The sequence below is a fragment of the Lissotriton vulgaris genome, chromosome 8 (genome assembly GCF_964263255.1).
Source record: "Lissotriton vulgaris chromosome 8, aLisVul1.2, whole genome shotgun sequence".
NCBI classification, from domain to species: domain Eukaryota; kingdom Metazoa; phylum Chordata; class Amphibia; order Caudata; family Salamandridae; genus Lissotriton; species Lissotriton vulgaris.
In genome coordinates, this window is record NC_141696.1 from 1537546832 (window position 1) to 1537572324 (window position 25493).

At 44.7% G+C, this 25493-nt stretch overlaps 1 protein-coding gene across 5 annotated transcripts in view; it reads right to left on the reverse strand.

Annotated features, from left to right (window-relative positions):
* Positions 1 to 1801: 1801 nt before the first annotated feature.
* LOC147700313 (uncharacterized) overlaps positions 1802 to 25493 on the reverse strand; it is a 219494-nt gene continuing 195802 nt past the window's right edge. For 3 of the 5 annotated variants that reach the window (XM_086935683.1, XM_086935685.1, XM_086935687.1), the window contains 4 exons: positions 14921 to 15082; positions 4964 to 5251; positions 4597 to 4656; positions 1802 to 2580 (listed from right to left, as the gene is read on the reverse strand). In XM_086935683.1, coding sequence (XP_086791809.1) covers positions 2042 to 2580; positions 4597 to 4656; positions 4964 to 5251; positions 14921 to 15082 — 1049 coding nt within the window. In that variant the 3' untranslated portion in view covers positions 1802 to 2041. The remainder of the gene's footprint in view (positions 2581 to 4596; positions 4657 to 4963; positions 5252 to 14920; positions 15083 to 25493) is intronic. The other 2 variants (XM_086935686.1, XM_086935684.1) reach the window with 1 other exon arrangement.

Consider the following 25493-nt stretch of genomic DNA (forward strand, 5'->3'; position numbering starts at 1 on the left):
CATGCCCCTAAAATAGGCCAAACAACACCTAACCTGCACCTGTGGAGTGTGTATGTGCTGTATATCCGTGTAAGAACTAACACCTAATGACACAAGTACAATAGCCCTCAACATTGAGGTCTTAAATTATTTTGCCAACACAAATTTAACCGCGATGAGGGTAACACTTTGTATGCACTGGTGACATATTTCTTTATCCGTTCAATCAAATCCTTATCAGTTAAAGCGCTCTACCTCCTATGGCCCAACATTAAGACCAATAACGTGCCAAAAACAAAAATAGTAATGGAAGGAGCATCTGATGCCCATAAAATCACTAATCAAATATTGAAGTCCGTATCAGTTTCTTTCTTTACAATTTCTTTATTCGCCCAAAATATTTTTCCACAATGTAAAGCAAGAAATGTTAATTCATAAATCCAATTCAACGATAATTTCATCCAGATTAGTTCAACACAGCCTACACGTTTCGTCCTCCTCCGGACATCAGCAGGGCTCATCATTTTATTGCTTATAGATGCTGGTACTGTATCCTACTTCTCCTTGTGCATTAAGCTGTTGTTCACCCCAATCTATCTCAATATCCGAATCCTATAATCGTCACCGCCGTCAGCAGGTCCTGATTAATCGGCAGCAGATTTATCAGGACCTGCTGACGGCGGTGACAATTATAATTGAGTGCCGAAAAGGATTCTGATATTGAGATAGATTGATGTTGGGCTACATCTGCTCAGGATTATAGATGTTACGTCGAGATAGATTGACGTTGGGCTACATCTGCTCAGGATTATAGATGACAGAGCCCTGAATAAGAACAATTGCGGTTTGAAGAGTGAAATACATGATTGCTCCGTTTCGATTAATATTGGGGTGAAGAACATGTTAATGCACAAGGAGAAGTAGGATACAGTACCAGCATCTATAAGCTATAAAATGATGAGCCCTGATGATGTCATGAGGAGGACGAAACACGTAGGCTGTGCTTAATCAAAGACTGTTCTGTTTGTGTTAAACTAATGGTCTGGATGAAATAATCGTTGAATTTGATTTGTGAATTAATTAACATTTCAGTTGGAATTTGGACTTGGACTCCCTGAAATTTCTTGCTTTGAATTGTGGAGAAATATTTTTGGCGAATAAAGAAATTAAAAAGAAAGAAACTGATGCGGACTTCAATATTTGATTAGTGATTTTATGTGAATCAGAAGCTCCTTCCATTACTACTTTTATTTTGCCAACACATACACGTCTTTAGAATTGCAAGGTGCCAAATTATAGTATCACTTAGAGCAACTTCCACCAATGTCTGTTCCAAACTGTCGTGTCACAAGTGTTGAAATCACATGCTAAATGTCAGACAAGTGACGATGGTCCATACCAAATGAGCCATACACACCAACACATACACACAATCAAAATTACATTGCATGGGCCAAATCAGCCAAAAGCATATATGTTATAAATGTAATGCTGGCCAACAATGAACAAGAGTATATATGGCAATAATAATTTTTTTAACGACAGTAACAATATGGAGAGAAAATTACTAACTAATGTATAAAACGTACTTGGCCAAAATAAAATTACTGTAACACTAAAACAGATCTGAAAATGAAACTAGCCTGATAACCATTTACGTACCTAACTTACCTCATCCTATGATACACAAGTATCACATAAGGCCATTAAAACATTTGCCCCAAACCCCTACAGGACATCCATGCACAATGGACATGCACATCCTATACTTAACCTATACACAAAGTAAGTAAAAATGTTAGCATACACAATAATATATATATTTATATACATAGATATTTTTATTATCATTTTTTTATCAAGTATGAAACCTATAAAAGTACTCCGACTCGCCCACCCACCCCAAAGTACTAAATAAAAAGAAAAAAACAAAAACATATACTTGTTAAAACTACAAGTTAAACTACCTAAACCTACCTATTCTAACCTACACTACACTTACACTATAACTAACACTAAATACAAAATAGAAGGTCATAAAACAATGTAAATGAAATGGCCACTACAGTTGGGCCAGGATGCGGTCCACTGACTGCTGCAGTGTGTCCATCTTGTGTAACATTGTGGCCATTTGCAGTTCCAATCCAGCAATCTTAAGTTTGAAAAAAGTCACATCTTGGTCGGCCATCTCCTGTACAAAAGATTGTCCTGCACTGGAGTGCATACCTGGTCCTTCGGCTGGTGCCGGTGCTGGTGCCGATATTGGTGCTGGTATTGGTGCCGGTATTGGTGCCGGTACTGGTGTAGGTATTGGTGCCGGTATTGGTGCCGGTATTGGTGGCGGTATTGGTGCCGGTATTGGTGCCAATGAAGGGCCTGCTTGCTGTTCATGTCCACCTCCATTGCCCATGCCCTTGGAGGTCCGCATGTCCTTTGCATCAGCTTTCTGTTTTGCAGGAACAGAGGATCCCCAGGTCTTTGCAGCCTTCTCCATGTCATACCGACGTGCTATTTTCCGGAACCCCTTTGCAATCTGGCAGATGTGGCTATAACGTGTTTTGCGTATTCTAAAAGCACGTTCCTCCTCAGCAGTCATGTTGTCTGTTGGAGAAGAATAACATGTGTTAGTCATTGAATGAGTACATAGTGGATGCTGACTGCAAAACATGTGCCATGCACCTGATCACTGTGTGAGAAACACACTACAACAGAATACATGTAGGTTATTTGTCACATCCCATCACCTGAACGTCATAATTCTTAGATAGTGACAAGATGAAATATAAGTGACTTTCTAAACTCACACTGAGCCATGATAAACTAGTAACCCTAAATCGTTTTAATTAATCTTTGCAAAAACATGTATGTACAATGCCCCACAAGGATACATCTAGGTACTCAGGGGTTACTTTACAAGCAAATTGTGCTGTGCTTTGAAAGTGCCACAGCGTTGCGTAGCCAAAAGGCTTTGCGCGGCTACAGTGAGGCACATTTTTTGTAATTGCCACCCTCAATGTTGAAAGAGATGCAGCTTGCCAGGATGTACCAGCAAGGGGAAACAACCTATGTATTAAGGATGTGGTAACACAGTAAAAGGGATATGATAGCCTTGTACATACTGTACATGATCACCATTCAATTGATTTTATTTGTTCATCTGTTGCGACTACTGCATCATGTACATACACTTGCATGCTCGGTGAAAACACTTTTTTGGGGAAGGCACAATAGGCCTCATGATGATACCCCATTCAATCACTTGCTAATAACAATTCCATTTATACACACAGGGCTCTGAAGGCAGTGCAGGTAACCCAGATGTACACAAAATGCACAATGATCAGATCATGACATGCCACATGGCTGACTGGCATTCACAGATATCTGTGGTGTACTATTCGTACTAGGCATAGTTTTTATTATTGTGAATGTATGACACCATCGAAATATTAGAGATTTGTAGGATGTAGCTCATCATTATCTTCACCATGTGAACTTGCTCACATGTTATGTTGCTAAAAACTGTAACAAAGCTGCCCTGGATGCCCACATACACTGCACGGACAGATCATGACAAAGGTTGAATGTTCAGATTGTTCATAACATCACGGTCGAAGAGCTAATGCTCCAAATCTAAATCCTTATACATTTTATGTTGGACATAGTAACTGAGCAGACATTGCCTTGAAAGTTAGTCCACACACAGGCAGCAAGATGCACAATGATATGCTCGGCACCCAGCTACAGGTGACCCCGTAGAAGCGTTTGAAAATGTAAAGTAGCTTTGGGTTTGGTACTCACACAGCTTTCTGCCCTTGCCCAAGCGACCTACATGTTCTCACATACAGATCATATAAAGTCCCATCTATTTACACCAAACATATTCTGACCTTGAACAGTCCTACATGGTGACTCTTTCACAGGGCCACATGAGCCGACTAAATCTGAATCATATTTACACGTTACAGTGTAACAAGATATTGACATGTGTCAATGCTGACAAGCATGCACAATGTAGGAAAGATGTCGACATTGTAGTCAACTTGGTGACAGTGTGGCAAGTTGGTACACCCTCCAGCTCATAAAAAACTGATTTCATTGTAATCTTGATATGTGAGCTTGCACAATGGAGCACATGTGGTAATAGCAATATGCAAGATGAAATGGCGGTAGCTTCAAGTAACGTCTGCTGAACCTCATGATTACTCAGGGTACATTTTGGGACATGAGCAACACCTTTGAAAATGGTTGCAGATGAAAACTGCAATATGTGTCCAATGTGATTTTAATCCGCATCAGTCATTGCACATACAAGCTATGCTAAATGGTACATGAGTAGGGGGGTGGCATGTAGCCGTGTAGGTTGCCTTTTCTGACAACTTTTGACCCATGAGAAATAGTCAATGCCAGAACAAGGTTTGATACAGTGAGGCATTGACTCCCTGTGCAACTTACTTCATAGTGGATTAATGTTACGCACTGTGAATTGATACATTTGGCACAGATGGATACTTTTATGTGACACCTAGCCCATTGCTGGCCGTTGGATTGTTAACAGTCCAAGAAAACTTTCATTATTGGCCATCATGATCAAACTCGTTGAGAATTCCTACTCACTGGTAGCATTTGGGTCCTCGAACAAGTCCACCTCCCCTTGTGTGTATGGCTGTGGTCCACCTAGGAGACAAACAGAGGTACAATGACCTGTGAATGCTGGACTGGTCTACAGTGTATGCATTGAGCACAGTACATAGACTTTACACAAGCATGGAATTTACAAACAATGGCTTTTGTTAGGCAAACCATGACGCATAAGTATAGCACAATGACCTTCCAACTTGCAATCATTCAAAAACATAGCAGCTTATTTACAAAACCCCTTGCGCCGCCAGTGCGTCCATTTTTAAATTTGAGGAAGTGGCGTACGGCGGCGCAAGGGACTTGTAAATAAGCCCCATGTGATTTTTGGTAGGTATTGACTTACCAATAGGGCCGCCGACTTCCAATCCAAGATGGTCCAGCAAGTCCGCCTCTCTGCTGACAACATCCTGCCAGCGGTGTTTTAACTGGTGGACCGTCCGATCCACATGATATATCCTTGACATCTGCTGCTGGACCCTCTCCCACCTTTGCCGGCGTTCCTTCGGTGGGTATCCTTTGCTTACACGTCCCCCTGTGCCAATCATCCTTGGCAAGAAATGGTAAATAAGCCAAAGTAGGCCCCCAAACTCATTGTGCGTCAAGTTTTTGGACCTGCCTGACATGATTGATTCTGAAAGAGTTAATAAAAAAAATACAAACTTAAAAAACAACCTTAAACCAAACCTACAACTATCTACCCCAACCACCCAAAAGTCAACAATTTTGACAAGACAATTTGTTAGAGAAGACAATTAGCATACAAAATATGCAATTATTACACAAAAAACAGGACAATTTTATCACACTCTCACAGCAATACACAACAGACTCCTCCACCAAGCACACTCCTAGGACTAGTAAGTGAAAGAGAAAGTAACGAAGCACTTTCGGATTTGCAGCATGGCAGAGTCACTGCGTCATTTCCTGTATGGATGCAACACATTTTTACGTTAGGCATTATATTTTGTCCGATACGTAATTGTTTGACGCAATTTTTATTTAAAATCACTTTATCTGCCTGCGTGACGTTTGTAGTCGATGCGTGGTTTTCCTAGATGTTGCGTTATGGTTAATGTGGAATCAGGCATTTTTACCAGGAATGCAAGAAGATCATTTTGATGCGTAATTGTTTCTGCAAGATGAGACACGTTTTGTATGTCAAAGACCCTTTACCAAGAGTAGCGTTGAAATAGGAGGTGGTGTGTGGATTTTTATGTAATGCGTCAGGTAATGCTCATGTAAGGTTACCTTACAACATGATGCATGACATTTACTACGAGTTAGTCATTTTTGGTACAGACATCCATGTGTGTCCTGGGATATGTCCCAAATGGAAAATACTACTTACCCAGTATGCATCGGTTCTGGGCATGCAGAGATGTAGATTCACATGCTTTGCAAAAGTCTGCCATCTAGTGTTGGGTCCGCATGTTCTTCTTCGAAGAAGTCTTTTCCAGTCACGAGGTAGGTGACTCCTCCTTTCGGTGATAGGGCATCGACTCCATTGTTAGATTTTTTTCCCCGCAGAGGGTGAGAATGGAGTTAGTAAGTGTAGAATATAGCTGTACATGCATATGTATCTAAGTAGGATAGTATAGGTACCCGGGGAGGCGGGTGGGCGCATGTGAATCTACAGCTCTGCATGCCAAGAACAAATGCATACTAGCATTATCCGTTTGCGGCATGTTAGCTGAATAGTATACCCTTTGCATAGGCTATACAGATGTAATATCCCAAAGAGGTGGTTAACCTTTAACTGTTGCAGTAGTTTGAAAAAGTGTACGTAGAACTGCCTGGCCTACATTAGCTTGCGGTCTTTGATTTAATTTTGATACTTATAGTGCAGCAGTCACCCAAGGGCACCAAGGTGCTGGAGAGAGGCCATACATACCACGGAGTCTCCAAAAAAAAAGCGAGAGAACTCCAGCTCACCTTTTGACTGTGAACAGTCAGGTTTTAAGGGCTTTTCAGAAAGGGAGCAGAAGAGGGATAGATCTAAGAGCAAGGGGTAGGGAGTTCCAGAGTTTGCTCGCTGTCACTGAGAATGCCCAATCCCCCACTACCTCTTCTTGTTACCAATAGTTGCTTTTGAAGTGAGGAGCGTAGTAATCTGCTGGGGGAATGCCATTTGAACATGGTCTTCAGCCTTTAAGGGGTAGGGAGCGTGTAGTGATTTATGGACCATACAAAGAAATTTAAAAACAATGCTTTGTTCGATGGGAAGCCAATGCAGATGTTCTAGACCCTTCTTGGCAGATTGTTTATTGGGAATGTCCAGAATGAGTCTTGCCAATGCGTTCTGCAGTACCTGGAGTTTATGCTGTAGGCTCTTATTGGCAGCCATGTACAGAGCATTGCAGTTATCAAGTCTGGACATTACCAGGGCCTGTGCTACCTGGATCTTAGCTGAACGCTGGATGAAAGGGCCAAATGAGCCAGGAGCATGTAGAAATAGTACGATTCACTTGGACATTGAAACTAAACTCAGTGTCCAACAGGACTCCCAGGTTCTTAGCCTTTTTGCTCGGGACAGGGCAGCATCCCGGAGATTGAGGCCAGCAGCTACTATTCGATTTGGTTGCCCCTAATCCGAATATCATCTCCTCCGTTTTCTCCCCATTAAGTTTCAAGAAGTTAGCGGACATCCAGTCTGCCACTCTGGTCATGAATCCAAGGACATTCTCGGACAGTGAGCCCAGCCCCTTGGGGACGGTAACCATAATTTGTGTATCGTCCGCATATGACAGCACCTCCAATCCAAAAGAGTGGACTACAGTTGCGAGGGGTGCCACATACAGATTAAAGAGGGTGGGAGTCGAGGAAGACCATTGCAGAACTTCACAAGGTAGAGAATAGGAGTCTGAGTGAAAGGATTTTAAATTCACCCTTTGGGATCTCCCTGTCAGAAATGAGGCAGGAGGGCAAGTGCTTGATGAGAAATACCAAGACTCCAGAGCCTGTCCAGCAGCAATGTAGGACAGATGGTGTTAAATGCTGCTGACGGATCCAAGAGAATTAGCACTACCCCCTGTCCTTCATCCACTGTACGCCTGATATAGTCTGAGGCTGAAATTAACGCCGTTTCTGTACGATGATGCCTTCTGAATCCCAACTGCGACTCGCTGAGCCAAGATTGCTGTTCTGCAGTTTCCATAAGCTGCTTATTGAGATGGAGCATGGAGATGGGACGATCGTTTTTACAGTCCCTAGGATCCAGGTAGGGCTTTTTCAAAAGGGATCTTATGATGGCTTGTTTCCAAGAATGAGGATAGATTTCAGAACGGATAATGATATTCATTAATTTACAGAGGGGTTCTGCTATGGTAGCAGCAGTTATATGTAAAATTGCGGGTGGGCATGCCTCCATAGGCATGGCCACCCCATAGGCGTGTCAGGCTAACACATCCACTTGATAGTGGTTTGTAAATGTGTGTGGTGTAGACCATGTTGCAGCTTTACAGATGTCAGATATAGGAACGTTTCCAAAAAAAAGCCATAGAAGCCCCTAGTTTGCAAGAGGAATGCGCTCTGGGGGAATTGGTAAAGTTCTTTGCTTGTGCATAGCATGTTTGAATGTATTTGACTATCCACTTAGAAATACTTGACTTAGATATCGGATTGCCTGTGTGTGGTGGAGCAAAAGCAACAAAGAGTTGTTTAGTTTTTCGAAAAGGTTTTGTCCTTTCTATGTAATAGAGTAAAGCTTGTTTAACATCTAAGGTGGGTAGAGCTTGTTTTGTCACTGAATCTGGTTGAGTAAAGAACACAGGCAATTCAACAGATTGGTTGATGTGGAAGGCAGATACTACTTTGGGCAGAAATGTAGGGTTAGTGCGAAGACTGACTTTGCTCTGGTGTACTTGTAAAAATGGTTCTTCTAGGGTTAGTCCCTGAAGCTCACTCACTCTCCTCAGTGATGTAATAGCAACGAGGAAAGCAACTTTCCAAGTGAGAAATTGCAGCTCACATTTATGCAATGGTTCAAAGGGTGCACCCATTAGTCTGGTGAGGACAATATTAAGATTCCACGCTGGGGCAGGTGGAAGTCTTGGTGGAATTACTCTTTATTCCCTCCAAAGCTTGATAACAGGCACTCTGAAAAGAGACAGATGTTGTCTATTCTGAAGGTATGCAGCTATTGCAGCAAGACGTAAGCGTGTAGATGTATATCCTAGATTTGAGTGCTGCAAATGCAGTAAATAACAATCGCAAGGTTGAGAGGTTTGGGATCTGGATGTCTTATCTCTCCATGACTCTGCGCGAGGAGACTGGATCTGAGATGTAGTTTTTGATGAGGAACTATTGAGAGTTCCAACAGGGTAGTAAACCAGGGTTGACTGGCCCATGTGGGAGCTACCAGGATTAGTGCGAGGAACGTTTGCCTGAGTTTCCAAACCACTAGTGGAATGAGTGGGAGAGGTGGAAAAGCGTAGTCAAATATACCTGACCAGTTAATTCATTGGATAATAGGTGTGGATACCTGGAGGCAAAGTATGGGCATTTTGCATTTGTGTGTAGCAAACAGATCTTTGTCTGGGAAGCCCCACATCTGGAAAAACGGGAGGAGAACTGGAGGGTGAAGTTCCCACTCGTGGATCTATTGTCTTTGTCTGCTGAGTGGATCTGCGATATGGTTGTTCACTCCTGGGAGGTGATCTTGCGATGAATGGCCCACCTCCAAATGGCTTGTGCAAGGCATGACAGTTGGGGAGAGTATGTAATACATGGCTGCCATGTTATCTGTGCGTATCAGAACAGCTTTGCCTACAAGGTGAGTCTAGAAGGCTATGAGTGCTAGAAAGACTGCTAGCAGCTCTAGATGATTTATTTGGAGTTGCTTTAGACTCCACAATCTCTGAATTGTGTGAGTTTGGAGAGGAGTTATCCAACCATTGAGCGAAGAGTCTTCTGCTGGCACGGTCCGTGGAACTGGGTCGATGAAAGGCCACCCATTGAGAAGGTTCTGTGATTTCCACCACTACAGAGTGATGAGTGCGGCAGTCCACCAATACTAGACTGATTCCACAGACGTGCTAAACATTCCTGAAGAGGACGCATTTGAGGTCTTGCATAGGGAACTATCATGATGCAAGATGCCATCATCCATAGTAGCTGCATAAATACCCAAGCTGGTATTGAGTGGTTGGGTTGAAACTTGGAAATTAAAGCCTGAATATTATGAATTCTGGCAAGGCTAGACAGGCTAGAGCTTTTTGTTTATCTAGAGTGGCTCCTAAGTGAGTTTGCGTTTTGTAGGGTTGGAGATGGGACTTCAACAGACTCACTGTGAATCCCAGGTCGCGTGCAGTAGGTGTACTGTTTTGTGAGTGTGCTGTAGCTTTGTGAGAGTATTGGCTTTGATGAGCCAGTCTAAATATGGGAAGACATGAATATGTTGCCTTTGCATATGTGTGGCGACTACTGCCAGGCATTCTGTCCTTTTTGGGTATGATAAAGTATAGGGAGTATACCCTGAGCCCTAGATATTGTAATTGGACAGGCTCTATAGCTCCTTTATTCAATAGAGAGTGTACTTCTTGTTTGAGAAGATGTTTCAGATGTTCCAGTGACATTTTGTGTGTTTGCGGAGGAATGTTTGGGGGATTGTCAGTAAGCTCCAGGCAATAACCGTATTGGATATTATCTAGGACCCATCTGTCTGAAGTTATTGTATTCCAGACAGGAAGACATTGAGAGAGACATACCCAGACAGGTGTGGAATGATGAGGGGAAGAGGAGGCAAGTCACTGTTTGTTTGCTGCAGGGGAAGTACAGGGTGTGTTACCAATGCCCTTTCCCTTGCCATTATTGCATCGAAATCCTCCTCTAAAGTAAAATCTAGAAGAGGATGACTGATTGTTGCTTTTATAGGAAGATGAGGGATCTGTGGATACATTTTTTAGCCCCCTGTAAAAGTAGCAGCAAAGGGAACCCCTACTAGATGGAGATTGCAAAGCTCCCATGGATTTTGCGACCTGCGTGTCCTTTTTAATTTTTTCTAAAGAGGTATCCACCATAGGACCAAAGAGGTGTTCTTCATCAAAGGGTAGATATAAAATGGATTTCAGGGTTTAAACCCTGAAATCCTTAGCCAGGAAAGTATTCTTTGAAGAACACTAGTGTTGACCACGCGAGCTGCCGTGTCAGCGGCGTCTAAAGCACACCTAATGGAAGTGGTGGAAATTAGTTTCCCTTCCTGAATTAAATCATGTGCCTTTCATTTATGTTCGTCTGGCAAGAATTGGAGCAATTGTTCCAATTTGTCATAGTGAGCCCTGTCGTATCTTGCTAAGAGAGCATGGGTGTTGACAATACGCCAGGGATTGGCTGCCTACGCAGCAACTCTTTTGCCAGAGGGATCAATAAACTTTGACTCCTTGTCAGGAGGAGGGGAAATCTCCTGTTTGAGAATTTGCTCTTTTGCGAACATTGGAAACCACTAGGGAGTCTAAGGGAACATGTCCTTTAATGTAGACAGGGTCTGTGGGTGCAGGTTTGTATTTTTTATCTACCCTTGGTGTTGGTATTCTTGCATGCACCGGGTCCTTAAAAATATCATCTGCGTGCTAAAGCATGCCCTTAAGCATGGGTAGTGTTTGAGTTGCGCTTTTAGAAGAACTTAAGGTCTCAAAAAGAAAATTCTCTTCAAGAGGCTCCTTGTGAAGCTGAACCCAGTGATATTGAGAAGCCCTGTCAATTAATTCTATGTATCCTACACTGTCGCCGGGTGGATAGGGTTTTGTAGGGTATAGATCTGGGTCAGTCAATGTTAGGATCTCTATTGTAATCATCTCATGCATCAGGATCATTGTCTTCCGGTGCATCTTCATCCCCATCCCCATCCCCATCATCCTGGTGGTCAGGTGACTGTGGTTGCGGTGAATTTGAAGGAGTAATGATTAAATTAGGATCAAGGGGGGGGGGGATGGGCAAGAGGAGGAGGAGGAGAAGGATTAGTACCAACATTTTTCTTTTTAAGGGGAATATGGCAAGCTTCCCTGATCGCTGGTTTCCGTTCAACTGGCAATTTTACATGAATATGACCAGTTTTAGGGTTACTGACCAGTTCTTTCAGTTTCAGGTCCGTGTTGGAAGGCAGGATGTCGAAACGATGGGTAAGGAGCTGTTTTGTCTTTCGGTGCGGAAGGCTTCGACGCCGAGGTTTTCGTGTCCGAAGACTTAGGTTTCGGTATCGAAGTGTTATTAACGATGACATGTTTGGATTTCGGTGCTGAAGGTTTTGGTTCGCTGCCCGAATGGGGCAGACTCAGTCCCGGCTGGTTGGTGTTTCAGTGCAGAGGCAGGGCATTGGAAATATGATCTCTGTGCCAACCTTGGCCTGAAGGCAGAGGAGGGACCAGAGACTTTCTTGGCATGAGTTGGGGCACGTGAGTATCAGTAATCACGATACGCTGACCCTGCGAACGTCTTCTTCCATGTCGGAGTCAGCTTCGGACAATGAAGTGTGTTCCTCCTCTTCTTCAGGACCTTGCGCGTCAAAGATTTTGTGTTTGGAATCTTCTCCAAAGAGATTGGGAGCGGAGCCGCCTTGTTGGCACATTTGTGATGTCGAGCCCGACGATCACGGGGTGTCTTCTTTGATCGACACGTGTCGCAGTCTTGTTTGTTGTGTTCCGGGAACAGACACAAGTTGCACACTATGTGAAAGCCAGAGCGTGGATACTTTGCGTGACACTCTGGACAGAATTTAAATGGAGTCCCTTCCATCGACTGCGAGCTGACCCGACACGGGTAGGCCCAACGGCTGGCCATTAATTTTCCAATCGAAGATTTCTTGAACGATACGATAGGCGGAGAATGGGAAACATGATCGAGGAACAATACGTCGAGGGTAGTGGATTGCGCACCAAGGGGAACCCAAGAAACGGTGTCAAACAGGAGCGCAGCATTTCACGTTCGAACCCGATAGCGGAAAAAAACAATCTAAAAATGGAGTTGATGCCCATGCGCACTATCACCGAAAGGAGGAGTCACCTACCTCATGACTGGAAAAGACTTCTTTGAAGAAAACCAAAGTGAAAACACCTGGACCCAACATTAGATGGCAGACTTCTGCAAAGCATGTGATCTACAGCTCACATGCCTCGAACATTTATTTCTCATCAATATTGTGCAATTGTTGGGGCTCATTTACAGGCACCATGCGCCACAGTTGTGTCACACTGTGTGATACACTAGCTGCCGACCTGCTACCCAATTTTTACAATGATACAGAAAGCCACACAGCATGGCTTTACGTCTGCTTGTGAATATTGCTACTCCTTATGCAACACTTTGCAGGTTAGGGAGGTGTAGGGCGGTGATATCGGTGTGGATGTGGGGGTTTCCATGCAACACCCATGTCCACAGTTGCATTTCCAGATTCACGCGCAATCATACAAAGGGAAATGCGTCAGACCAACTACCACCCCAGAGTTGGCGAGGTGAGGCAAAACGAGGTGAAATGTTTTAATTCCTCAACCATTTTTCCTCTTTCAATGCATGCTGCATTCTACAGCACACATTGGAAGAGGAAATTATACAAATTGATTGTTTTTGTGCCGGAAGGCGCCCCTTTCTGCACAAAATCACAATCTCCTCACAACGCAGACATCCTTGCACCATAGTGCAAGAGTGCCTGCGCCGACGCATGGCAGCAGTTTGTGCGACAGCGCAGGGGAAAGCACAGAGATGCAACATACTTTTGCAAATATGTTGCATACCTGTGCTTCAAAACTAATGCAGCCGGGCATTCCAAAATAACTTTCGGCAACACACTGTTAGTTTCTTGTTCACAAGGCCGGTTGTGCTCAGTACTGACACTTTGCATGGGAAATGTGTATATTACTGATGTGACGATCCCATACTATGCGTACTATGCACTGTTGCTTATGCTATGACAGTGCCTATTGGCGTACGGTTTCACTACATGTATAATTGTTATGTAAATGCCTCTCATGAATTTTTGCCCGTCACTGCTTGAGGCAGGTGCACATGCTAGAAAAGTCTATGGTAAATACCCATTTATATGAGGCCATGCACACATGCCAATCTGTGTGCCACATAGGCAGATGTCGATAGCGTTATGACTCCAGATGGCCTATCAGGATCAATGGGGTGCACACACGTGGCTGCAGCACCTTCTGTCTCATGATATTTTAAGGGTGAAGCAAAGGCGTTTGTAGACACATGTTCCTGAGACAGGGCAGCTGGATGATGCAGACCATTATATTTTAACAGACATACAAGCATTTCACATTTGATGATGTTGGTTTCTAATGGCCGGTGTACAAAAGGAACACACAGGCAAGTCATTCATGTGTATTTGTGAATTTCCTGTGAACTTTAGTGCTAATTTGTACAAATGTAAAATCTCCAAATCAGGAAGAAATTGGTTGACAATGTGTGTGAGGCATCTTATCCCTACAGCACTGTTGAGGATGTCTCTTCGTTCTGCTTCAGCATCATCATCCATTGGCCCAAGGGGCTGCTGTTCTACCTCCCAGAAGAGGATACAAAGACAATGGTATCCATACCAGTATAAACAAACACACTGACCAAAACACTAAATGTAAGTGAAGTTTTACTCGTACACTTTCATATTCTTTGTATTTGAATCAACGTATTCATGTTACTGTCCACAAAATAAAACATGAAACATACAAAGCACGTGAATTTTGTGCAGGACTGTTACACAATTAAAACAACATATAAAATTATCACTTCATGGACTTATTAGAGACGACAACTATATGTACAATAATCCTAGCAGGACCAAAGAATTAGTTGATGTACCTACTGGATTATTGTAAATATAGTTGTCGCCGCTAATAAGTCCATGAAGTGATAATTTTATATGTTGTTTTAATTGTGTAACAGTCATGCACAGAATTCACGTGCTTTGTATGTTTCATGTTTTATTTTGTGGACAGTAACATGAATACGTTGATTCAAATACAAAGAATATGAAAGTGTACGAGTAAAACTTCACTTACATTTAGTGTTTTGGTCAGTGTGTTTGTTTATACTGGTATCGATACCATTGTCTTTGTATCCTCTTTAGGGACGAAGTGTACAAATAACGCAATTGGAATACTAAATGGTTTTGTATTTCCGTCCGACAGAACCATTATTATTCATTGTATTACCCACCCAGGTTCTGAGGGTTACAGGGTCACCGCATTACATGTAACGGTTCTACATCCAAGGGCACATTCGTTTTTAACACATATATTGTTTAGTACTGCAAAAACCATGATCATCTTTCAAAGCAGTTCTGGTGAATACAGAAGCAAGCCACCTGTTAAATCCAGACAACGAAACCTGGCCTTCAGCAGGCCAAAGCTTCTCTCTCTGTTATTTCTGGTTCGGCAATGTGCATGGTTGTAGCCCTTTTGCGGGTTAGTCTGGGGATGTTCAAATGGTGTCATCAGCCACGTCTGAAGGCCATATCCTTGATCAGCTGTAAGTGGAAAGTAAGAGTACTGTATTAACTGTTGCTCATACTTGATTATGCAGGACATGTGGTGTATTCATACTTTATTATGCAGGACATGTGGTGTATGTCATGTATGCCAACATTTTAAGTAATATTACTGACTGAAAGATTAGATGGAGTGTTTAAGATAGAGTTGCACATTGTTTGTAACGTGTCACTTAACTTACTGTGTATCATGTGATAGGCATGATAGGGGAGTTGTATTGCAGAGCATGATTTTGTGACTGAAATGTGTAAGGTCTTCGACTGTGTAAGTGATACCTTGGTACAGATTTTGTATGGTACACACTTTCCCTATTTGCACCTGGCACACCGTGGCAAATATTTACTATGAAAGTGACTGCACTAAGTCACTTTCAAAGTACAGAGATGCAACATATTTACATTCATTGTTTTTTCCTGTGCTTTTCCCTGCTCTGTCAAACAATCGACTGCCATGGCCCAGCGCTGCCAACCCTGTACAATGGTTCTCAGATGCCTGTGTCGTCTTAAGATTGGTTTTGTGCAGGAAGGATACCTTCCTGCACAAAAACAATAATTGGAAGTGATTTCCTATTTCTATGCATGCTGTAGAATGCAGTGCACATTGAAAGAGGGAAATTTAAGGAGGAGAGATGTTACCATATATCGTCATTGTGCCTTGCTACACAACCCCTGGTGGGGGTAGAGCATTCTGATGCATTTCCAGGTTTACCATTTTTTGTACATCAGGAAAAACATCAGAGTACATGGTTGCTGCATGGAAACACCCACAGCCACACCCATGTCACACCCCTTACATGCAAAGTGTTGTGTGAGAATGGGTGATATTTACAAGCACACATAAAGCCATGCAGGGTGGCTTTCTGTGTCCTGGGTTCAAACTGGAATGGCATGGTGAGCAAAATAACGATGGATTTAGGCCCATATCTCTGTACTGGAGTGAATGTATGACCTTGTTCTGCATTCTGTCCATCAACTGTTGTTTTTGCATCTGTCACCCCGAGTGGGACGGGTATGCTCAGACGTGAGTCCTGTGCTCTCCATGCCACCGGAATCAAACTATCCTGGCTGATGAGGGCTGAAAGCCCGAAACCGGTCCTAGGATGCTTGTTTCCAGTCCAGGGAGGACCTGGCATGGCAGTTCGGGCTGGACTGTTCCCATGGGGCACAGGGTCAAGACTGATTTGCATATGGCTGGGTTTAAACTGGAATGGCATGGTGAGCAAAACAACGATGGATTTATGCCCTGATCTATGTACTGGGGTGAATGTATGACATTGTTCTGCATTCTGTCCATCAACTGTTGTTTTTGCACTTGTACATGTAGGGCAGCTGGATGAGACTCCGGGGCGTCACACAATGTGGGGTACCAGAGGAGCAAGGGGCTTGTACAAAATCCCACTTGTCTTCAGTGCACTGGACAAATTGAAGGTGTGACCAATTACGTAGATTGTGCTGCACCCATGGCTGACACTTACTTATGTTGCCTTGGAAGCAGCTCATTCAATAGATCTGCACATCAGCTTTTCATGAATCGCTTCCTGTTTCACTGGGCATACAGTAATTAAAATGCAATTTTAACAGGTGTTTCATGTTTCCTTGAAGGGGGGTGCAGTCACTGTGTGCGGACGCATGCAAGGTGATGCCTGTGTTAGCTATGGGACACCCTCTCAAGCCACAGTATGGCTGATCTTAATGGGCACACCGACAGTGTTTGTGCACATGATGAGAGCTTCTGGTACGCCTGCTCTTGGGCCTGTGGTACTGTGCAGGCATATTTCATATGCAGGGTATTTCTTCATTTGCATGTGTTCACAACACCATGCAATAGTGGATACTTCGCCTTCAGGCCGCACCTTTGCCTTATGGACACATGTGCATTCAGCTTTCATGAGGTGAGTTACATGCATCTGTGGCCACCTCTGTAATTACAAAGTGCCTTGGGGGCAAGTTTAGGGGGCACATAGGACCGTGACACCTCGAGGACACTGTTAGGCTGCCATTTTGACTGTATGTTATGTGCTTATAGTGGTGATGTGGATTATTTCTTGCACATTAACCTTTGCGTCCGTATTAAATGAGGCCCTGAGAAGTGCCAGAAGCCCAGCTATTGGTGCGGATTATTGGGATAGGAATTATTTAATTGTTGCTTACCTACAAGTAGCCCATTTCATACTGCCCATTTTGGAAACGTTCGTCGATGATGTTGTTTCAGAATATATATGCATCATGCAACTCCCAGGATATTTGGTCACTACATTGGTGAAGAGTTCCCGATGGTCCACAATGGCCTGGACATTGATAGTGTGTGTGTGTGTGTCCTGTTAGATGGACAGTTGCTTCAGGAGGGACCAGCTGTACATGCGTGCAGTCTATTGCCCCAAAAACATGTGGAAAGCCTGCAATGCCATAGAAGCCTTGTTGAATCTCCATCTGCTGATGTGTGCTGGGGAAATGGAGGTAGTGTTGTATGAGCTGAGTGATGGCATCTAGGGCAGATGGAAGGAAGGCTGAAAAGAGGCCTGGGAGATCGCTGCCACTGGTGCTCCTGAGGTTTGGAATGGTCCTCAGGCCAACATGTGTAAGACCGCCAGGAGCTTTGTCTGCGGTGCAATGTTGCAAACCTTGTCAGTTGGTGCTGTAGCCGTGGTGAGATCGGATGCAGCAGGGTCACCATGGATGCCCTCTTGAGGCGATACATTTTGATGCCTTCTTCATCCCTGAGGCCAATGAGAGTGGTCCTTTGATGATAGATGTGCTTCCTTCTCCTGTACTGCCTTTGTGGTGGTGGAGGTGGGTGCGGATGTGGAATTTGGTCTGCTGGTGGTTGTCGTCTTCCCAGACAAACTCCCAGCTGCAAGATTAGGAGGTCCATGCTGTCTAATCTGCAGCAAGATTGCTCTGCTAGGCTTTGCTTTAATTTCGATGGCACATGTGTCAGTACCTACGCGTAGGTTTGTGAGGCGCAGGGATTCTAACAGTTTCCAGATGTGTGATGCCGCCAAGACGTGTGTTGTCGCGGGGAATGTTTGTAAATATCCTTGTGTCTAATGCGGGACATTTTACATTGGACCGCCAGCGCCAAGACACCCTTGGGTATTCGTGCGCTTAACAAATTTATTAACATAACCTTACATATTTTAATTCTTACGTGGTACAGCAGGTTCTCGTGCAGTTCCATTCCGACACAGTGCTGTCTTCCTTGATGCATCTCCATAGATGTGCCACTTTATAAATATGGTGTAAATAAAAAAAAAACACTGATGCGTCACAAAAAGTAAAGGACCGGTGGCGCAAGTGGCTTGTAAATATGCCCCTGAATGGTTGAGCATTTGCAATATCTTCTGGAGACCATGAGGAAGGACTTGGGTATTTGTTGAGCTTTCTGAGGTCCAGATTGGGACGCCATTCTCCCCACTTTTTCCTCACAAGAAAAAAGTAGGGGTAGAAACCCATTTCCCTTTGAGAGTGTCAAACTCCCTCTATGGCACCTTTCTGCAGCATGATGAGTGTCTCCTTCCTGAGCAACTGAAGATGGGATGGAAGAGATTTTTGATGTGGATGAGAAGGTGGAACTGTAACAAACTCCAGGGTATGGCCATACTTTATTATATCCAGGACTCATTTGTCTCTGGTAATTCTTTGCCATTGATCATAATAGCGAGAGATGTGTGCTTCTTTGGAAGGTAGGGTAGAGGGAACTGTAACAGGCGATACGGACTGTCACTGTTTTTTAACAGCATCTCTCGATTGTATGGGATGCTTACGTCTAGGTTCATTGGAGTATGCAGCTTGTGGTGGTGCACGATAAACCTGGTGCTGTTGGTAGGAGGGGCAAAATGACTGGTAGGACCGAGGCTGGTGTCTTTTGAAGGCCTCCATGAAAGTAATATTCTTCCTGTCCATGAGCTCCATGAAAGGGAATCTTTCTACACTGGAGCGGTCCCACGGATCTAGCGGTGTTGGTGTTCATCTTAATGGCCTGTAAGATGTAATCTATGTGATTCTGACAAACACAATGCCATCTAAAGGCATGTCCAGAATTTTGTTTTGTACTTCAGGGTGGAATATAGTCGCCTACGGCCCATCCAGACGTCTGAGGATGGCCACACCCGCAAGATGACAAAAAGCAAGGGAAGCTACATTCATACATGCATCGAAGATCTTGGAAGTAGATCTTTCTCCCTCTAATATCCTCCTTGCCTCTAGCTTTTTATCTTCTGGAAGAAGGTTTTAATATGGTGCGATATCGAACCACATCTGGCGGTCATATCCTCCCAGTATCAATAGAGCATTTACTGCACGCACAATAGTCTGGCTTCAATGTCTTACCAGACAAGCCAGTGCGTCATCAGGGGCATTGTGTTTTTGTCTATCCTAGGTAGGACTGCAATAAGTCGCTAACGTTCTCATTACTTTTACTCCTTCCTCCCAAATAGGACCAATTATAGGGATTGCCCTTTCAGGATTGATCTTTAAAATCATAAAGAAAGCAGTCAAATGGCTTGATTGTCATTGGCAGTTGAAACCGAGGCGCAGTTCTTTTATTAAAGCATGGAAACAGCCTATGTCTTCTGGCAGAGAGTCTGCTGATTGAGGAGTTGGAGATGCAGGTATGGAAATATGTTCTTACCACTCATTGCCAGCTGGTCAAGTGCTCTGAATTTCTCCTTCCTCCACAACATCATGAGGATACATCCGGTTGTGGAGGCTCAACAATGTCTCAGTTCTCGGTTTCATTCTAGGTATGGGAGGAAGCATGAGCGGCAGAAATGCCGGTGGCGGTCTACCCTCAGGTGAAGGAAAACGAGTGAGATAATCCTGCAACATGGCTTGTAAATCATGAACTAATGCTGATGCTAAAACTGCTGTGGATAATAGTACTCACATTTATCATCATCTTCTTGATACTTTACGAGAAGTTGTGAAGGACTTTGTGCGGAGCCAAACAGACCATCATCTTCATAATCTGACTCTTCTAAGAAAGAAGCAGGAGGCAAAGGTGAAACCATTGAAGCGTTCTGAAGAAAACGCCTTGTCGACAACAAGCACATCGACAACGGATAAAGAGGAGTAAATTGCAATTTTAAGCAGGTGAAGTTAGCGCTGTTGTCAGTTTCACGGACGGTGGCGGTGATTGTGCTGTTGAAAATTTCATGATGGCAACTGACGATGTGGTTTTTTCCGTCAATGCACTGACTGTCGTAGCTGTTGTGGTCGTCGACGAGGAAGTGGTCGTCGATGGTTCAGGGACGGTCAACGAGGAGCTGGTTGGCAGTGATGGTACTTTCGTTGACGTAAAAGCCTCGCCGGAGGAACAGCCGTCGACGGTACAGAATCAGTAACCAAAGCCGATGGTGGTTTTTCGACAAAGAGAGCGTCAACTATTATGAAGGGAAAATACGCCCAGATGGTGATTTTTGCATCAATGTGATCTTGAAGACGGTATCGTCAGCAATGAGGGTTTGTTAGTGATCTGAATCTTCACTATAGAGTGTTCTGAAGACGGTTTGCACGTTTTGAGGCCAATGGAGTTGAAGGATGGGATTTTTTCTCAGTAGGAAATAAACGCATTCCTTTTTGTGAGAAGCTAGCAGTCAGGACAAGACTTTTTGGAAGCATTCCTATGGCCTTCGTGAGATTCCTATGGCCTCTCTATCTCATATTATGTTTTTACAGAAAGGAGTGAAATGTACCTACCCCCTCTGTCTTTTAGGGTTTTGGTTGAAAAGGTTCTACAAATTTTGCAGCAATCTATCGAGAAGCTTTTTCACGTCGTATGCGAATGTGATCGTAGTATGGCAATTTCGCTGAATCTTTTGCAACTCCTGTCTTTACATTGGTCATAGCTGTGTGTCTCACATCACTTTACCAATTGGCTGCCCTGACAAAGGGACTGTATAGTCCCGAAATGTAGCGGGCTACACACAACTAACAGATGAAGACTCGAAACTGATGTTCTTACAATGTCTATTAACTACATATGATTTATAAATGATATACTGTTTAAACAGAAGAAGTTTATAATTTCTGTATTGTTTTCGCTTTGGAATTCTACAGAAGATTTGATTTATGTACATTTAAATTCTATTCACATATTTAAAAATATACTGACAGTGTAAGTATATGCTAATGTGTGATGAATTATTAATTATCATGGTTTGCTAGATTCAAAACCTGTGAACAGTGCACAGTACCTAGTAGGTTTTCCTGCTATATATATTTTTTTTTAGGATTTAAAGTCTAGCATAATATAATCAATGATTGAGGTGTGTCTGGGTCTATTATAAGTGTTTTTCTCCGGGCTATCGGATGTAGTGCATCCATTACATGCTCTCAGTGAAAAATGTAATGTTAAAGTGCATATCTGGAGTACTAGCGGTGTACAAGCCCCCACGGGGGGAATGTTAGGCTCTGGGATGGACCGGAATTGGTCCTCCTCATCCAATGCACCTTAGGCCAGACCATTCAGGGGCTCAAATTGGCATTTAAAATTGCCACCAATAATTACCCCACAGTTTGGAGGGATGGTTGTGAGAAGGGTGGGTGTTTAGTTGGTAAAGAGTGGAAGACTCTTGGCCACGTGATGTTGGTCGCAAGTATATATTTATCAAAAAAAGACTTAATCTTGACTGAAAAGTTAAAAGGACACAAAGGATGTCAAGTGAGGAACTCTCTATTTGGTTTGCCTCACAAATTAGGTGAGTTCCTACCCAGGTGGACAGGCCCCCTCAGGGTCTTCCTCTCCCCGCATGGGTAGCTGGGATGCTGACCACCGCATAACCCGATCTATATGTTTCTTGGAACATGCAGATCTCGTGATGTTCGACGAAGAGTCCCCAGTCCGGGTTATCCATTTTAGACGCTAGTGCAAGGAAAGTATTTTTACCTTGAGGGGGGCACTAAACTTACCTGCGAGGGGAGTTTGATGACATTACTGACTAAAGTGCACTCCTTTAAGACAGGAGAACTTAAGCCAGGTTTCAGGGTATGGGTGCTTTTGGCTACTAGTGGAGAGACCACTTTGCAGAGTGGTGATTAAGCTATTTGCATATCCTTATTGGGTCTATCATTATTCCAGATGCCCGTGGTGTCTGGTATCAGTTTGCCCTAGGGTGAACTATGTTTAACTACATCGTTGACCTGTGCCATAGCCACAGGCTGTATCAGGGCATCTCTCCTTTGACCAATCCCCTTTAGCTGGGCAGTGGGCGCTCTATAATGCGTTCAATATGGGGTCCTGCCTTCCAGAGTCAATCCACTGCCTCAAGAGGACTAAACCTATTGGTTACTGGGATATTAAAATACAGTGGAGACGATTGTGCCTGCACAAATGGGGAGAATTGGTTATTCAGTTGCCTTTCCCTCCACATGTGAATGTGTCCTCTAGGCTTTTGCTGAATCTGGCCTGGGGGTAAAAGTAGGCTACGGGCAGTGAGCTAATGAACCCCCCAATCCTATAGTAATGTTGATCAAGGAGATAATCTACAAACGCCAGATTCCTGAGGTTTATCACTTTCGGTCTCCATCCTACCCAGCCCACCCTGCAAATCATAAGAATTTCGTTTATGTCTCTATTGGGAAACTGTTTGTGATTAACTAAGCTGTGTAGGCATTTGTTCCTTAAATCAAAGTAGGATTCCCTGGACCCTTATTTTAATTCCGGAACTCCAGCTAGAATGACTACATAGGGGGATGAGGCCGGGGGGAGACTGATGCACGGGAGGGCAGTCCCTGCCTTGTGGGGTCCCTCCTGTGACACGCTCTTCTGCCTAGCCCTCTCTCCAATAAGATTACTCATGGGGGCCTTGCTACCCCTGGGTCGTTGGCTTTTCCCCGCTGTGCCCCCTGCTTGTGCTCCTGACCATGAATACTATTTCCTTTCCCAAATCGCTTGGGGCTACTAGATTGCTTTCCCTCATTCTCCTCAATAGGTTGCGGTACCTTATGGGGGGGGGGGGGGGGGGGTATTGTACTTTAAGGGCTCACGGAAGGGACTTGTGGCAGTCATTGTATTGGCTGATTCCCTCATTGCTGTCCAACCAACGTTCTACCAATTTGGTGAGGCTTACAACCCGATCCGATAGGATAATTGTGAGGGACGAACTAAAAAACCTAACTTGAACCTGCATGTCCACCATCACATCCATGACCCAGGCTGGCTGTTCTGGACCTCCTTTAGGTGAAGGTCTTTGATCGTCCACCCTAACAGCGCTCGGTGTCTCAAGGGTTGGGGATTTGTGTTTGGGCCCCCTAGATGCAGTGGTTCTGGGTTTCCCATTTTTAGGGCGGGCACCCCCTGGGTGTAGATCGTCCATCCTATTCATTGCATGGCTTCTTGTAACACTGGTTGTGTGTTCCTGGTCGGTGGAGAGGGGCGACCTTGTTATGTCGAGGGGGTTAGGGGGAGTGGCTAGGTCCGGTGTGTTCACCGGAGCGAAGAATCACCGTGTGTGAGCTCTCACGGGGCAGAGAGCCTGCACCCGCGCTGTTTTCCGACGGCCCGCGCAGTGCACACCGGAGCGAGTAATCACAGTGTGTGAGCTCTCACGGAGCAGAGAGCCTGCACCCGCGCTGTTTTCTGACAGCCCCCCGAAGTGCACACCGGAGCGAAGAATCACCGTGTGTGAGCTCTCATGGAGCAGAGAGCCTACACCCGCGCTGTTTTCCCGAGGCCCCCCGCAGTGCACTCTGGAGCAGAGAGTTAACGAGTGGGAGCCCTCACTGAGCAGAGAGCCCTCTCCTGTGCCGAAATCCTCGCGACCTCTCTACTGGACCGTGAGAGAGCTGCGACATCCCCATACTTCGGGAGGCAGTACCTAAGACCCTCGCTGGATTTTTACACAGCAAGATCTTGGCCACCATAGGATATGGAACTATCCATCTTCGGGACCCATTAACTTTAAAAAGAGTACAGATCAAGATTCGGCCTGGGGCTCCAGTGCACACAAAAGACCCGCCAGGTTAACCTATGCGCAGAGCAAACACGAAGGCTCAAAGCCTGCCTTTAACCCAATATCTGAAAAACGACCTGAGTGCCCCGTGGGCGGAGCCTCGTAGAGCGGAGCACAACACCGGAGAGGAGCTTTGGGGCCGCCAGAGCCAACTGGTGAGCATTGTCACTGAGAGCATAGGGGACTACAGGATCAGGGCTCCCCAGGAGCATCTGAACAAATAAGAAAGCCCCCAGCGACCTGCCTGACTTCAAATTGGCAGCCGTTTGAGACAACCACAGGCTTCAATAACTCCGCAAGTGGCAGAGACGGCGTGCAAGGTTGATAATAAAGAGGGACGGAGCAACTACAAGACTGGGGCCCAGAAGGAAAAACAAGGGCAGTTCAATCCTCTCCCTAAGGGTGACATAACAAAAGCTACACACCAATGAGGGGAACAGAGGAACAGACCTCACAACACATGCATTAAAGCTCCACCGGTGACAGCACATGTTGAGGTCATACCTTATCTAACTTGGTCTCTCTAGCAGCATTTGATGCAATGTGTCAGCAGGATCCCATACAGCTTGCACAGCGTCCCATCTGCCTCCTGTGTGCCTGGTGCCTTGTGGTTGCACATCACCCCCGTGAGCAAGACGATTCTACATCACCCTCCTCCAGGTAGCCATTTCCTTTTCCACCTACCTTCGATATCTCCTTGCGTCCTCTAATGAGTCTGATCTTGGACGATGCCCCATGGGAACAAAGGGATACTGTTTTGTCCTTACCTGCAGATTTAACGGATGTGGATACCTACTGCGGAGCCCGAACAACCTTGGCGGATGCCCGATGGAGCTATCCTATGCAGCTATAGAGGAGTCTGTCCCCTCAGACATCACCTACCCAGTCGGACATTTGACATTGTTTTCCGCGTCTCCCAGTTTGGTCTCCTTCCCTCCCCCTCCTCTCTGATTCTCTTGATGCTAACTGCTGTAACTATGTATCCTGTAACTCCCTGTTTCAACTGATGTAGATACCTACAGCGGAGCCTGAGCAACCTTGGCCGATGCCCGGTGGAGCTGTCCGATGCAACTATAGAGGAGTCTGGCCCCTTGGCCGTCACCTACCCAGCCCGACATCTGACATTGTTTTACTTGTCTCCCCGTTTGGTCCCCTTTCTTCACCCTCCTCTGCGATTGTTTGGATTCTAACTGATGTATCTATGTATCCTGTAACTCACTGAATCAACTGATGTAGATACCTACTGCGGAGCCTGAGCAACCTTGGCCGATGCCCAGTGGAGCTGTCCTATGCAGCTATAGAGGAGTCTGGCCCCTTGGCCGTCACCTACCCAGCGGTCATCTGGCATGGTCTTCCTCGTCTCCCCCTTTGTGTGTCCTTCCCTCCCCCACCTCCTCCCTCGGTTTCTTTGATTCAAACTGTTGTAACTTTGCAACCGG